Source organism: Paroedura picta, chromosome 2 (assembly GCF_049243985.1).
Source record: "Paroedura picta isolate Pp20150507F chromosome 2, Ppicta_v3.0, whole genome shotgun sequence".
Taxonomy (NCBI): Eukaryota; Metazoa; Chordata; class Lepidosauria; order Squamata; family Gekkonidae; genus Paroedura; species Paroedura picta.
The window spans coordinates 74036283-74047661 of NC_135370.1; the positions used below are offsets into that span (position 1 = coordinate 74036283).

General features: G+C 47.6%; 1 protein-coding gene across 7 annotated transcripts in view; it reads left to right on the forward strand.

The window, feature by feature from the left end:
- SPEG (striated muscle enriched protein kinase) overlaps nucleotides 1–11379 on the forward strand; it is a 132620-nt gene that overhangs the window by 52721 nt on the left and 68520 nt on the right. For 6 of the 7 annotated variants that reach the window (XM_077320803.1, XM_077320808.1, XM_077320805.1 and 3 more), the window contains 3 exons: nucleotides 328–417; nucleotides 5650–5992; nucleotides 9394–10793. In XM_077320803.1, coding sequence (XP_077176918.1) covers nucleotides 328–417; nucleotides 5650–5992; nucleotides 9394–10793 — 1833 coding nt within the window. The remainder of the gene's footprint in view (nucleotides 1–327; nucleotides 418–5649; nucleotides 5993–9393; nucleotides 10794–11379) is intronic. The other variant, XM_077320804.1, reaches the window with a different exon arrangement.

Below are 11379 nucleotides of genomic sequence, written 5' to 3' on the forward strand. Positions count from 1 at the left end.
TATAAATGGTGCTTGCTGAAGGTGAGGTATTATGAAATCTGTACTGCGCTGTCTACAGTCTTCTGAACCTGCTTTGGATAGAATGTTTTGGGGAGAAATGTTCCATGCAGGTTTGAGACAAACTGCGCAAAACACAAAGGAGAAAATATCCTGACCCAAATCAAAGCTGAGAACCCAAAAAGGTCAAAATAATGGAAATGAGCCTATGCAGGGTAAAATACAATTTTAGTACTAATATTTATTAAAGTTAAAAACCCAAGGCTGACGATCTGGGCTGTGATGTGTTCAGCAAGGAACCCCTCTTCAACCTTCTCTTTCTCCCTTCAGACTCGGAGACGGGAGAGGAAGATGCCAGCAGCACACAGGTGACCCAACGCAGCCAGCTTCAGGATGAGACAACCTATAGCTCCCCTACAGGTGAGCCGAAGCCTGGAAGAGAAGCAGGGTTTTCAGCCCCCCCCCCCACCGTGGCTGAGGGAGGGTAGCGTTGTCAGCACCTGGATGACAAATGCCCAGAGATTTGGGGGGGGGGGGGGGACAGGGACCACAGCAAGCCACAGACTCCACCCATGCATTCAATTTCTTCAGATCTCTGTACTCTGGAAATGAGGTGTAATGGGGGGAGTCCCACCTGGGGGTTGGCATCTCTACGGGGGGGGGGAGGAGGAGTTCTGACAAAGTTTCCCAAGCATTTCCCTGATGTCCTGGTCCTCCTGCTTCATAATGGTCTCACATTTCCTTGCAGCTGCCTTCTCCCTTGGGTTCCTGTGAGAAAGGCAGCCTGTGCTTGCAGCACTACCTCACGTTGCTTCTGTCTCTCCTGGGTGAGGGTGCCCAGTTCTCTTGGAGGGCTGTCCTGGGAGCTTCCACCCCCACCCCCATCTAGTTCAGGCACCCTGGATTCCAATTGCCATCCACCACCACTGGAGCATGAGAATGAGTGCTCCCCCGAGACACAGCCGGCTTCACAGAATCTCCTTGTGAAAGCCAGCACCTATTAATTGCCACAGAACATTGCTATCAGAGAAGGGCTCAGCAAAGCATAAAGGTCATTGAGGTTCTATGAGAACAAAACTGAAAGGCTACAGTCCTTAACCAGCCTCCCCACCTCGGCTCCCTTAAGTGCACTGTCATCCTAATGGCCTTAAAATGCCTTCCTTAGAGAGACAAAGCAAATGGAGTAAGTGTGTTGCAGATCACACCTCCAAATCAGCAGTTAGGATTTTAACAGAGACCACAGTTTGAGGGACTGGGCTTTGTGTTACTCTGACTGAACAGTGATGAGAATCTCACAGAATAATCCATCTCTACCCAGATCTGTTGAAAAGCCAGTTCCCAAAACTCCATCTCATTGTGACATGACCAAGGCCTTATCACATGAGTTATTTGCCTAAGGCCTGATGCTGTTGGGAAGTGGCTTATTTCCTTCTTCCTTACACCATTGTGGTGTACTTATGCACCTCTTGGAGTTTTCCTGACTTTGCTCTGGTTTTTCCTAAACCTGCTTTGCTGTGACATTTATGGGAATGTTTTCAGCAAGGTCTGGATGCCTGCCGTGTGTGTGGGAAAGTTTGTATTTGCCTGGTCCTGGGCTGAATCTGCATGGAGCTTTTATTCCAATCCCAGGTCGATTCAATTCCTGCCATCTAAACTGAATGCAATTTTCATTATGCTTTTGGCCGATTTAAATATTTCATCTGCAACAAGCATGATTGATCTGGAGTGACCATACCTTTCCCTGTGATATCTTGGAGCAGATATAGCCCTCGATGTTTGAAAAATCGGCACGAGTAAAGGTGCTGCTCTTTGCTTTTCCAGAACTAACTTGCTGCCTCGAGCCTCCAACGCTATAGAAAAGCCCTGACTGGCCAGGGCATTAGTTCAAAGGCTTCCTCATTCCCAGGCTGCAAGGCTTCCCTTAAAGGGAGCTTCTCTCAGCGGAGGTTCCAGAAGCCCGAACGTCTCTTGGCAGAGATTTGCCTCTTGTTATTTTCCCCTCCTCTGCTGTCTCCAATCCTCCCCCCTCCCATTCAAGAAAAGAAAGAGGCTCCTGCTGCACTTGGCTCTCCCCCCCCTTCTGAGCTTCCCTAATCACATGCAAAACAGTTTTCTGTATCAATGGCGGGGAATAGAGGAAGATCTGAGTTCAAATCAATCTGAATTCAGCAGGATCCACAAAGGAATAAACAAAGTAAGTGCAGAATCAGCCCTGCTCATATGGCCCCTTCGATGACATTTTCTCCAGGCATCCTCAGAGCTTCTGTCCATCTGAAATCTTGTCTCCTCCTTCCAGCTTAATGAATTACCTCCTGTTCACTGCTGCAATGGGAACATCAATTAACTGTAAATCATTGACTCTCTTTGCTGAGGAGGGTGTGTGACTTAAGTACTGTTCTGCACTTTTTAGTCAGTCTATGTTGGGGCTCATTTTTTGGACAATAGTATTGTTACTTTGTAATCATGCTATTTGGACTTAATATAAAATTAATAAGGAACAGTAATTTTGGTCTGCAGTGTAAAAAGCAGTACTTGTTCCCTTGCTTCCAATGGAGCTGTTAATTAACCATTTGTTGCATGTGTCTCACGCTAAAAACAAAGGAACAAAAGCAAATATATACATAGAAAGGGGGCCTTCACTGAAGAGAAATTATTTTCAGGGAGGCATGTGGCAGGATCTTGTTTTGGGGGGTAGATTTTTCATGGGGATATAGCACATATTAAGTCCCTGCATGCAGCTCCCATTTCAATACCACTTGCAGAAAAACAGATTATCCCTAAAGTCCTTTTTGAATTCCAGGGACAATTAAAAATGATATTTTTTAAACCTATAAATGGTCCCTGCTAAAATTAATAAATACAAATTCTGCACCTGTATATTCCAAATTCTGCAGTGAGAAATGGTGAACCTGACTAAATGAATCAAACTTGGTCATTTGCATAACCCATTTTCTCTCATTTTCACATTTCTGCAATTTTTACTGAATTGCATGATTTGTTTTTGTCCCACTACAGATGGAAAGAGACAAATAGCTGCCCCCACACACTTGCAAGCATATCTTGGGCAGAAGGGCTATTAACTTGTTTGTTTTAAATAAAGTAGAAGCTGATGCTCTCGGGCTGTTACATTTTGTTTCAAGTATGACGTTCTACCATACCTTTTCAGCACTCCTGACGAGTTAAGTCATAAACTCAGCCCAAGTCTATAAAGCCCCCAAATAGCCCCCAAATAGCTTGGACTGTGTTGGGGGAAGCATCATCTTGGTTGTCTGTCGCTGCATCAAGTCTGAGCGAGTCTTGGTGAGTGCCCCACAGTTGTAGAATTCTCTCCCCCAAATGTGCCTGATTGGAAGGGTTTTCCATACTTTTTGATTAACCTTGTACCATCTGCTCCAGTTTCCAAGCTAGGCAAAATGCCATTTTGTTTAGCACCTACTGCTGAGTGTGCTTTATTCCACTTTCTACTTCCTGCTCAGCGATAGATTTGGAAGATAGTCTGGAGCAAACTATTCTCTATAAACTTACTCCTGATTTTGCTGGCAGCCTATTCCTGAGCACTGAAATCGGTTGGGGCAGGGTTCTTCTGTATGTCTCCCCTCCGTCTGTATTCTCACAGTTATAAAGTTAGCTGATTTTTTTCCCTGCATGTGCATTAAATAATCAGAATTTTCAAGGGAGAGTGCTGTTGTCATTAGCGGTGTCACAGCAATCCCCCCTTTTATTGTTTTGCATATGCTTATATCAATGTATCAATATCATGTCTGCATTTTTTAAAGGACACTAAAATATTTATATATCAACTTCCATGTAAAACAAGCCTCTAGCTCTTTAATTGTGGAGATAAACATTTTCCTCCCTATCTCCACAGAGGAAAGGGCTAGAAGAGTACATTTTTATATAAATGAAAGTTGGGAATTCAGAGCATATGTTTGACCTATTATTACTGCAGTATATAGATGTATCGATATTTTAGTGCCTTAAAAAACTATTTAAAAACTCATCTTTGGGGGGAGGGGGGGAGGAAATGGTTTGATATTGATAATCAAATCCAATCATCAAAAAGTGGGCTGGAGGTGGATGTGAGTGGGCAGGACACAGAACTCTGACATACATATTATGCACAAGGGAAAAGGCAACTCAGAATCAACTTTCAGAAAATATAAGGGGGGGGGGACAAAAGAAGAAGTGAAAACCAAAGATACAAAAATGTGTGTGGAAATCGGGGGGGGGGGATCATGTGTAAAATCCCTGGGAATAGTAATACATCCATGATGCAATCTCCTAATGCTCTCTGTAAAATTAAAAAACAACAACAACTAGCCAATGGAGGAGGTAAGTGATATAGAGCAGTGGTTCTCAGCCTGGGGATCAGCACCCATTTGGGGGTTGAACGACCCTTTTACAGGGGTCACAGCAGGGCAAGAAGCTTGGACGGGGGGGGGGGGCACCATCCACACAACAGCCTTGCGGGGTACATTGAGATAGAGCGTTTGTCTGCCTGGAGCAGGGGGAAAGAGCGAGATCCACATGGTGGGACAAGAGGCAGATCTTAATTGAGAAACCGCAGGAAAAAAAATCAATTTATATACAATCATGAACAATGGGTCTTCTGTGAAAGAACACTTGCATAATTTTATAGTTGGGAGTCACCACAACATGAGGAACTGTATTAAAGGGTTGTGGCATTAGGAAGGTTGAGAACCACTGATATAGAGCAAGATTCTTGTGCTAGGCAGGTGAGATTTAACTTGTCACAAACCCCATTCTGTTTCCCTGGCAAACATTCAACCTACAAAATTCTTAGCCATGGTAGTGAAAGAAGGTAAGATGCAGAGGTTTTATAGTAACTCAGGTGGTGCGGATGGTGATAGTAGGGAGCTCTGTAGAGGAACTAGCATGCTGGGCTGGGGGAATTCTTCCCATGTTCTGACCCTGGTCCAAACAAAGCTAATCACCGCTTGTTTTTTAAATGCTAAAGAATCCACTGGCAGACCTACAGTGTCGTCCTACGCAGAGTTGCACCCTTCCAAGTCCACTGATGGGCACGATTGCCCTTCAGAATGCCCTGTCATTCGGGGATCTCCCGTAGCACATGTTGCTGTCTCACAGTGACCTATCTTACAGGGTCATTGGGAAGACAAGCAGAACCATGATATATATCTAAATGGTTATTAAGAAGAAATTATGGATCTTCCCTATTTCTGCTTCAGATCCCTGACCTTGTGCCATATAGAACTATTCTTGCATTTGGTCTAGTTGCCTCATATTGATGGCTGAGGTCTTCTTTGTTCCTTTCCCTTGAACTTTCCAGCTGATGAATCCCCAATGGAGAGCAAAATTCTTATTCTTAGCGCCTTACATTTAGACATGGTCTACTCAGTTGCACTGCATGCTCCAAGAAGTGGGTATTTTACAACCTCAAGAATTAAGCTATATATATAAATGTGTGGACTATTACAGGCTGTTCTGATAACTGTCTTTCCATGAGCTGGAATGCTTCATATAGCTCTCCTAATCCTACGGATCAACATTATACTATCATCCCTGTTTCTCACATCTCTTAGTCCTAGTGCACAGCCCTGGCCTGGGACATGGGAAAGCAGCAGGGTCCAATCAGTCCCTTCAATCCGTCCCTGCTTGTGTTTTCACCAGGGGAGTCGGACACGCTGGTGGATGCCTCCATGAAGACAACTCCGACCTCGGTGCCAGGCCTGTCTCAGACAGATGAGCACTCCAGTTGGTCAGGGAGCCAGACTACAGTGTTGGAGAAGGATCCAGATGCTGGCCCCACGGTGAGGGGACCCTACCTGCACCCCAGCATTCCAAGGCAAGCACCTGCCGCAGCCCGGCACCTGGGGGTGGAGCCGCTGGTGCGGGCATCACGGGCGGAGCTGATTGGCGTGGCCCCGGGGTCCGAGGACAGCCTGTCTCTGGGGAGCGACCCCTACGGCAGTGCCTTCAGCTTGTACCGGGGCCGTGCCCTCTCCCTGCACGTGTAAGTAGCTGTGGGGCCGTGGAGTGGGGTGCAGGGCCATTGTGCTGGGACCATCCTTTCCTTCTTTACCCTCAGTCATAATACCGCACTAAACCCTCAGCCTCTACACCATTGATTCCAGTGCACCAGTAAATCCCTCCTAAGCCCCTCCATCCTAACCCCCAAACCCTGGCATCATAGCCCTCTCCATCCAAAGCCCCCACTGTGCTTGCAGACCCCTGAAGCCATGTGTCATTGCCTCTCCTTCTGCTCCCCCTGGGGCAGCTATCTTTCCCTACTATCTCCTTCACAGCCTCCTGCATTCCTTTTCCTGATTGTTGCATTGATGATGCTGTAGGTAATAATCTGTCGGCATAGGTAGGTATGTCGTGTCCCCCTCCACCGCCCCCCCGAGTCTGTCAGCATAGGAAACACACTCACCTTGGCATCCCTCATTCTATGATTTCCTTTTCCCCTTTGACCCTGAGGAGTTCGTGGTACATTCAGGGCTATGCAACCCAATCCCCGGGCATTGTGTTGCTTGTGATCTTTCCCCCTCACTCAATAAACTGTTTATGGGCCCTGGGGTATTTGTTACCGATGCATTAAGAACACTAGCTCTTTATTCTAGTCTGAACTCATGTGGTCTGCTTTCTTTCTCTACTGTGAAAGAACTGAATTGCTGTGGACAGTTCCAGCACTAGATAAATGTTCTGGTTCCCTCTGATGAAGCTTGCACGGAGAAACCCATAGGGATTTTGCATAATAAATCAATCATCCATCAGTTAGCCTGATCTCATCAGATTTTGGAAGGTTGGCTGTGATCAGCATTTGGATGGGAGGCTACCAAACAATACCAAAGGTGGTATGTAGAGGCAGGTAACAGCAAACCACCTCTGAACATCTCAGGCCCCCAAAAGCCCATTCAAGTAAAAGAAAACGGGTATTTTCTTAGCCCTTCATTTTCAGGGAAACAAATGCCTGGGAGTATGGGACGTTGATGTTACAAAAGCAATGACTTTAAAAAGGACTAGGGACTGAAAGACCTCTACCTCATGCCCTGGAGAACCACTGCCAGTCTGAATAGACAATGCTGACTCTGATGAATGGATGGTCTGATTCAGGGTTAGGCAGCTTCATTTGTCCATGTCCATCTCTCGTTTAGCTAGCTCTCGCAGGCTACTGGGTCAAATGCCTACTGGATTAAAGAAGAAGACCGTAATAGCAATGGACACCACCTGACAGGCCTTTTTCTGGGAGGATCTGTATACCAGAATTAGGGATACTCAAGATTCGTCGTACAGGGGCCAGGCGGGAAGTAGTTGGGACAGACAGGTGGACCTTTGAACCTTTGATGTACCAAGGAAGACCCCTTTTTGCAAACATTGGGTGGAGACTGATTGCTGGGGTGATTCAGAATCTGACAGACATGGCAAATCGATGGCCTTTCTGCTTGCTCTTGTGATGATGGGTTTTGTTCTAGGTCATGTGGCTTTGCTATAGCTAAGATGTAATCCTAGCACTGATTCTCTTTCATTGCAGAAATATAAGAGGCAGGGTGGCAACCATTTGGGTCCCAGATAGAGAGCCAAAGTTTTCGCTCCCAAGCCTCCCCTCCAACTTCAGAGCCATTAGCAGGCACCGTCCAGAGATTCTAATCCTCCCCCCTCCCATCCTAACAACAAACTTGATCCTAGTAGGCTTTCTTTTTTCTTTTTCTTGGAAGTGAAAGAAAGCTGCAATACATCATATTCTGAAAATGACAGCCAAGCAACCCCGTGCTGGGCCACAGGGACAATAAGAACCTGGAGGAGGGTTGGTGCAGAGGTCCCTGGGGGAGCCTTGCGGACTCTCTCCTCTACCTCCCCCCCCCCTCCATTCTTTCCTGCGATTGCTTCCCCCTCCCATCCTCACGCTTGTCTCCATGCTGCCTGTTGCTAAAAAATGAAGGAAAGGCTATGGTATGTGACTAAGCATACTCATACACGATTGTCTGTGTGGGTGTTGGCATGTGTGCAGCTGAATACGTGCACCCAGTTGGGGGCGGGGTAAAGAAAAGAGCTGGTATTGGAATGAGTGTGCATGCCAATTTGTATGTAGAGTGTGTCTTGCACCAGGAGGAAGGGGCTGTGTTCAGGCTATATCTGCCTGCTCTCCTCCCCTCCCTGTTCTGCTGCACTTCTGGCTACTGTAGGGATTCTGCCATGTCTGCCCCCCCCCCCATCTAATACAGCCTTCTGGCCTAGGATTGCCAGCTCTGGGTTGGGAAATATGTGGAGATTGGGGGGGTGAAGCCTGTGGAGGGTGGGGCTTGGCGAGGGGAGGGGCCTCAGCAGGGAACAATGTAATAGAGTCTGCCTCCATTTTCCTCAGGGGAACTGAGCTTAATTGTCTGGAAAGCAATTGTAATAGCAACAGAAGGCCAGGTGCCACTCGGAGGTTGGGAACCCTACTCCAGCCTGATAGGTCTTCCTCCCCAACCATTTCTTTCTTTGGGCTATTGTGGCAGCCCAGCACATCCCATACAACAGACCAGACAGACACTGGGATCCTGTGGCCATCCCCCCCCCCCCCAAGGCCTCAGGCAGAGCAGCTCAGTGATCCCATCTAGCCAGTCTCAGAATCACAGCACTGGGTGGGAACAGGAGGCCTGACCTGAAATAACTATTCAGAGCTCCTTTTTGTCCTGGTAGGGTTAACATAGCCAATTCCCACAGGTTAGACCCAGTCGATGTTTGGCCTGTAGGAGAAACCCATGTTTTACACTCCCAAGACTATTACAGGTCAGGAAAGTTGCACCAGGGGATGGGGGAAGATTGAAGCTCTATTATTTGATGTATTTATTAAAGCATTTATATCCTGCCTTTCCCCATGGCATTCTCCGTGTACACCACAGTTGCAATCCAAATCCACGCAGGAGTTGAGGTAGCCTGAAGTTCACGATTGATTGTTATTCAGGGCATAGAGGCCCACACTCAAGCAGTGTGCTTTGTAATGTGTGAGTCAGATTGTGGTCATTATAGCCTCATCTGGAAATATATGTTTACCCTAAAAGGGCAAGTTGCAGCAGCTCTGCAGGGCCATTTCATATCAGGAAAATGACGCAAACCTCTGCCACAGTTCCAATCTGAGCCAGGGTTTCACAGGTCCTGTTTTGGGGGTGATTATGCATAGTTTGATTCCAGATCTTTTGCACCGGTCAGAGGGTTTGGTGTATAATGAATTCACCAGTTGTTGTCTCACATCCTCCTGAAAAAAGTAAAGAATCTCCTTGCACACAAGCAGCTAACTCTTAGAGCCCTTGAGAGTAACAGTCCTCATGCCCATAGTGTATTGCCCTGTCACTTTACAGCTCACCATCCCTAAATTTTCAGGCTCACCTACCTTAGCAAACCTTGCCATGCCTTGTTTTCCAACTGCAGTAGTCTTCCCCAAGGTGGGTACCGGAGGGATGATACCAACAGCAGCAGCAAAACCAGCACAAACGCCCTCCATCCACCTGCACAGAAACCTCCTCTCCAGCGGCCGGTGTCCCCCCGAGCAGGGCAATGCCCAGTCCAACCACCTGGAGCCAGCCGTGGCCCCACACCACCAGTGGCTCCTCGTAGGAAGCTGCTAATGCCTCCTGAGTTCCAAGACTCAGCATCAGAAGAGTTTGATGAAAAGCTGAAGCGTCCTAAGTCATCTGGCTACTCTCAGACTGGCACGGGAGAATCACGGCCCCAGACACCACTGAGTGAAGCCTCCAGCCGCGTGTCCGTCCTCCGCCCATCTCCCAAGCTGCCACGGTCAGGTTCCAAGATCTTTGACAAGCTCAAATTCTTTGAGGAGCGTAGGAAAAGCCTGGAGCAGAATGAGAACCCTTTTGCCGGTCACACATGGCTACCACTACGGAAGACACGCTCATTTGATCATGGTGGCTTTGGTGACGCCAGTCCCTTCATGTCAACTGGCTCTCAGGATGACTTGCAAGAGGACACCCACTCAGAATGGGGAGGTGTGGCCTGCCGGCGCCGTGCCTTCCATCAAAAGGCAGCTTCCCTGGATGAGCGTGGTCGCTTCCCCAGCCACGTGCATGCCCTTGAGCACAAATTCACTGAGGAACTTGGCCGCATCAAGCGCACCGTGTCACAGCAGCAACTCCGAAGATCGCAGGAACTGTTTCAGTCACCATCTCCACGTACCACCACTGAGCCTCCTGCCCCCCGAGTTCCTCCACCGCGAAAGCTGAAACCACTCAAGGCTTTGCCGCCTGCAGAGAATGCACATGGTGTGCAGCAACTGGTAATGTCCAGTGTGGGGTTAGTGGGACCCAGAGATGAGCCTAGAGGGATACAGAAGCCTCTGGTAAGAAGTGGGGCAACAGGTGAGCCAGCTAGAGAACTGAACAGAAGCAGTAAGGAAACTGAGATGAATGGACAGGATCTGCGACAGAAAGTGGAACAATGCCCACTGTCCTGTGCTGCCCCATTGGGACGGAAGGACCTAGCACGGACTAGGCCTCTTGATGGTAGTGATGGCACAGATGAGGGCTCTGTGGACATGTCAAAAGGGAGCCATGAATCAAAGGGTCCAGGTGAGGCCTCCCATGTCCGAAAGTGGGAAACAAGCCAGGATGGACAATCTCAGCCCTGGATCAAGACTGGAGCAGAATCAGGCACAGATAAAAGCAGGGCAGGAAACCATGGCACAAGCAGAGAGTCAGAGAGAAAGACTGGAAAAGTGTCAGAGAAAAAAGACAATGCATTGCAACTTCCAGAAGGGAAGAGTGCACGGAGCAGAGGAAAAGGCCGCCGATCCCACAGATTGTCACCTGAACCAGGTATGAAATGAGAGCAAATGCTGCTAGGGGAAAATATGGGAAAGCCAGGGGGAAACACACTGCTTTGTTCCCTCACATTCTCCCCCAAAACCAGAGATTCCTAGTGCCTTTTCTCCATTCTAGGCCATATCCCTGAGATTCAGTCTGAAGTACCATGCTCAGTTAGTGTTCGATTAAGGTGACCAGATTTTAACATTGGTAAAGCGGGACACCATTGACCGAGGGGTTCTTAATTAAAAATTTGGCCTATATGGAGCAACAAAAAGTTTCATAAAACACATAGAATGCAAAAATATTATTGTAATATATATTTTTTACTTGCAACATAAGTACAATTTGCCAGGTGCCCCCAGATGTCCCTTCAAAAGTGGGACAATCTGGTCACCTTATGTTCGATGCATTCATTAAGGGGGAGCTTGGCATGGGCCAGGTGGGTCCTTATCTCCTCTGGCTGTTCTGTCATCAGTATGTGACATACAAAATAATCTCAGCCAGATCCTTCCTGGAAGGTCACCTGTACTTGGTATTGGACATTGGAAACACAGGGAGAGGGAGCTAGGCTGGGCTAAAGTGGGGCTGTATTATC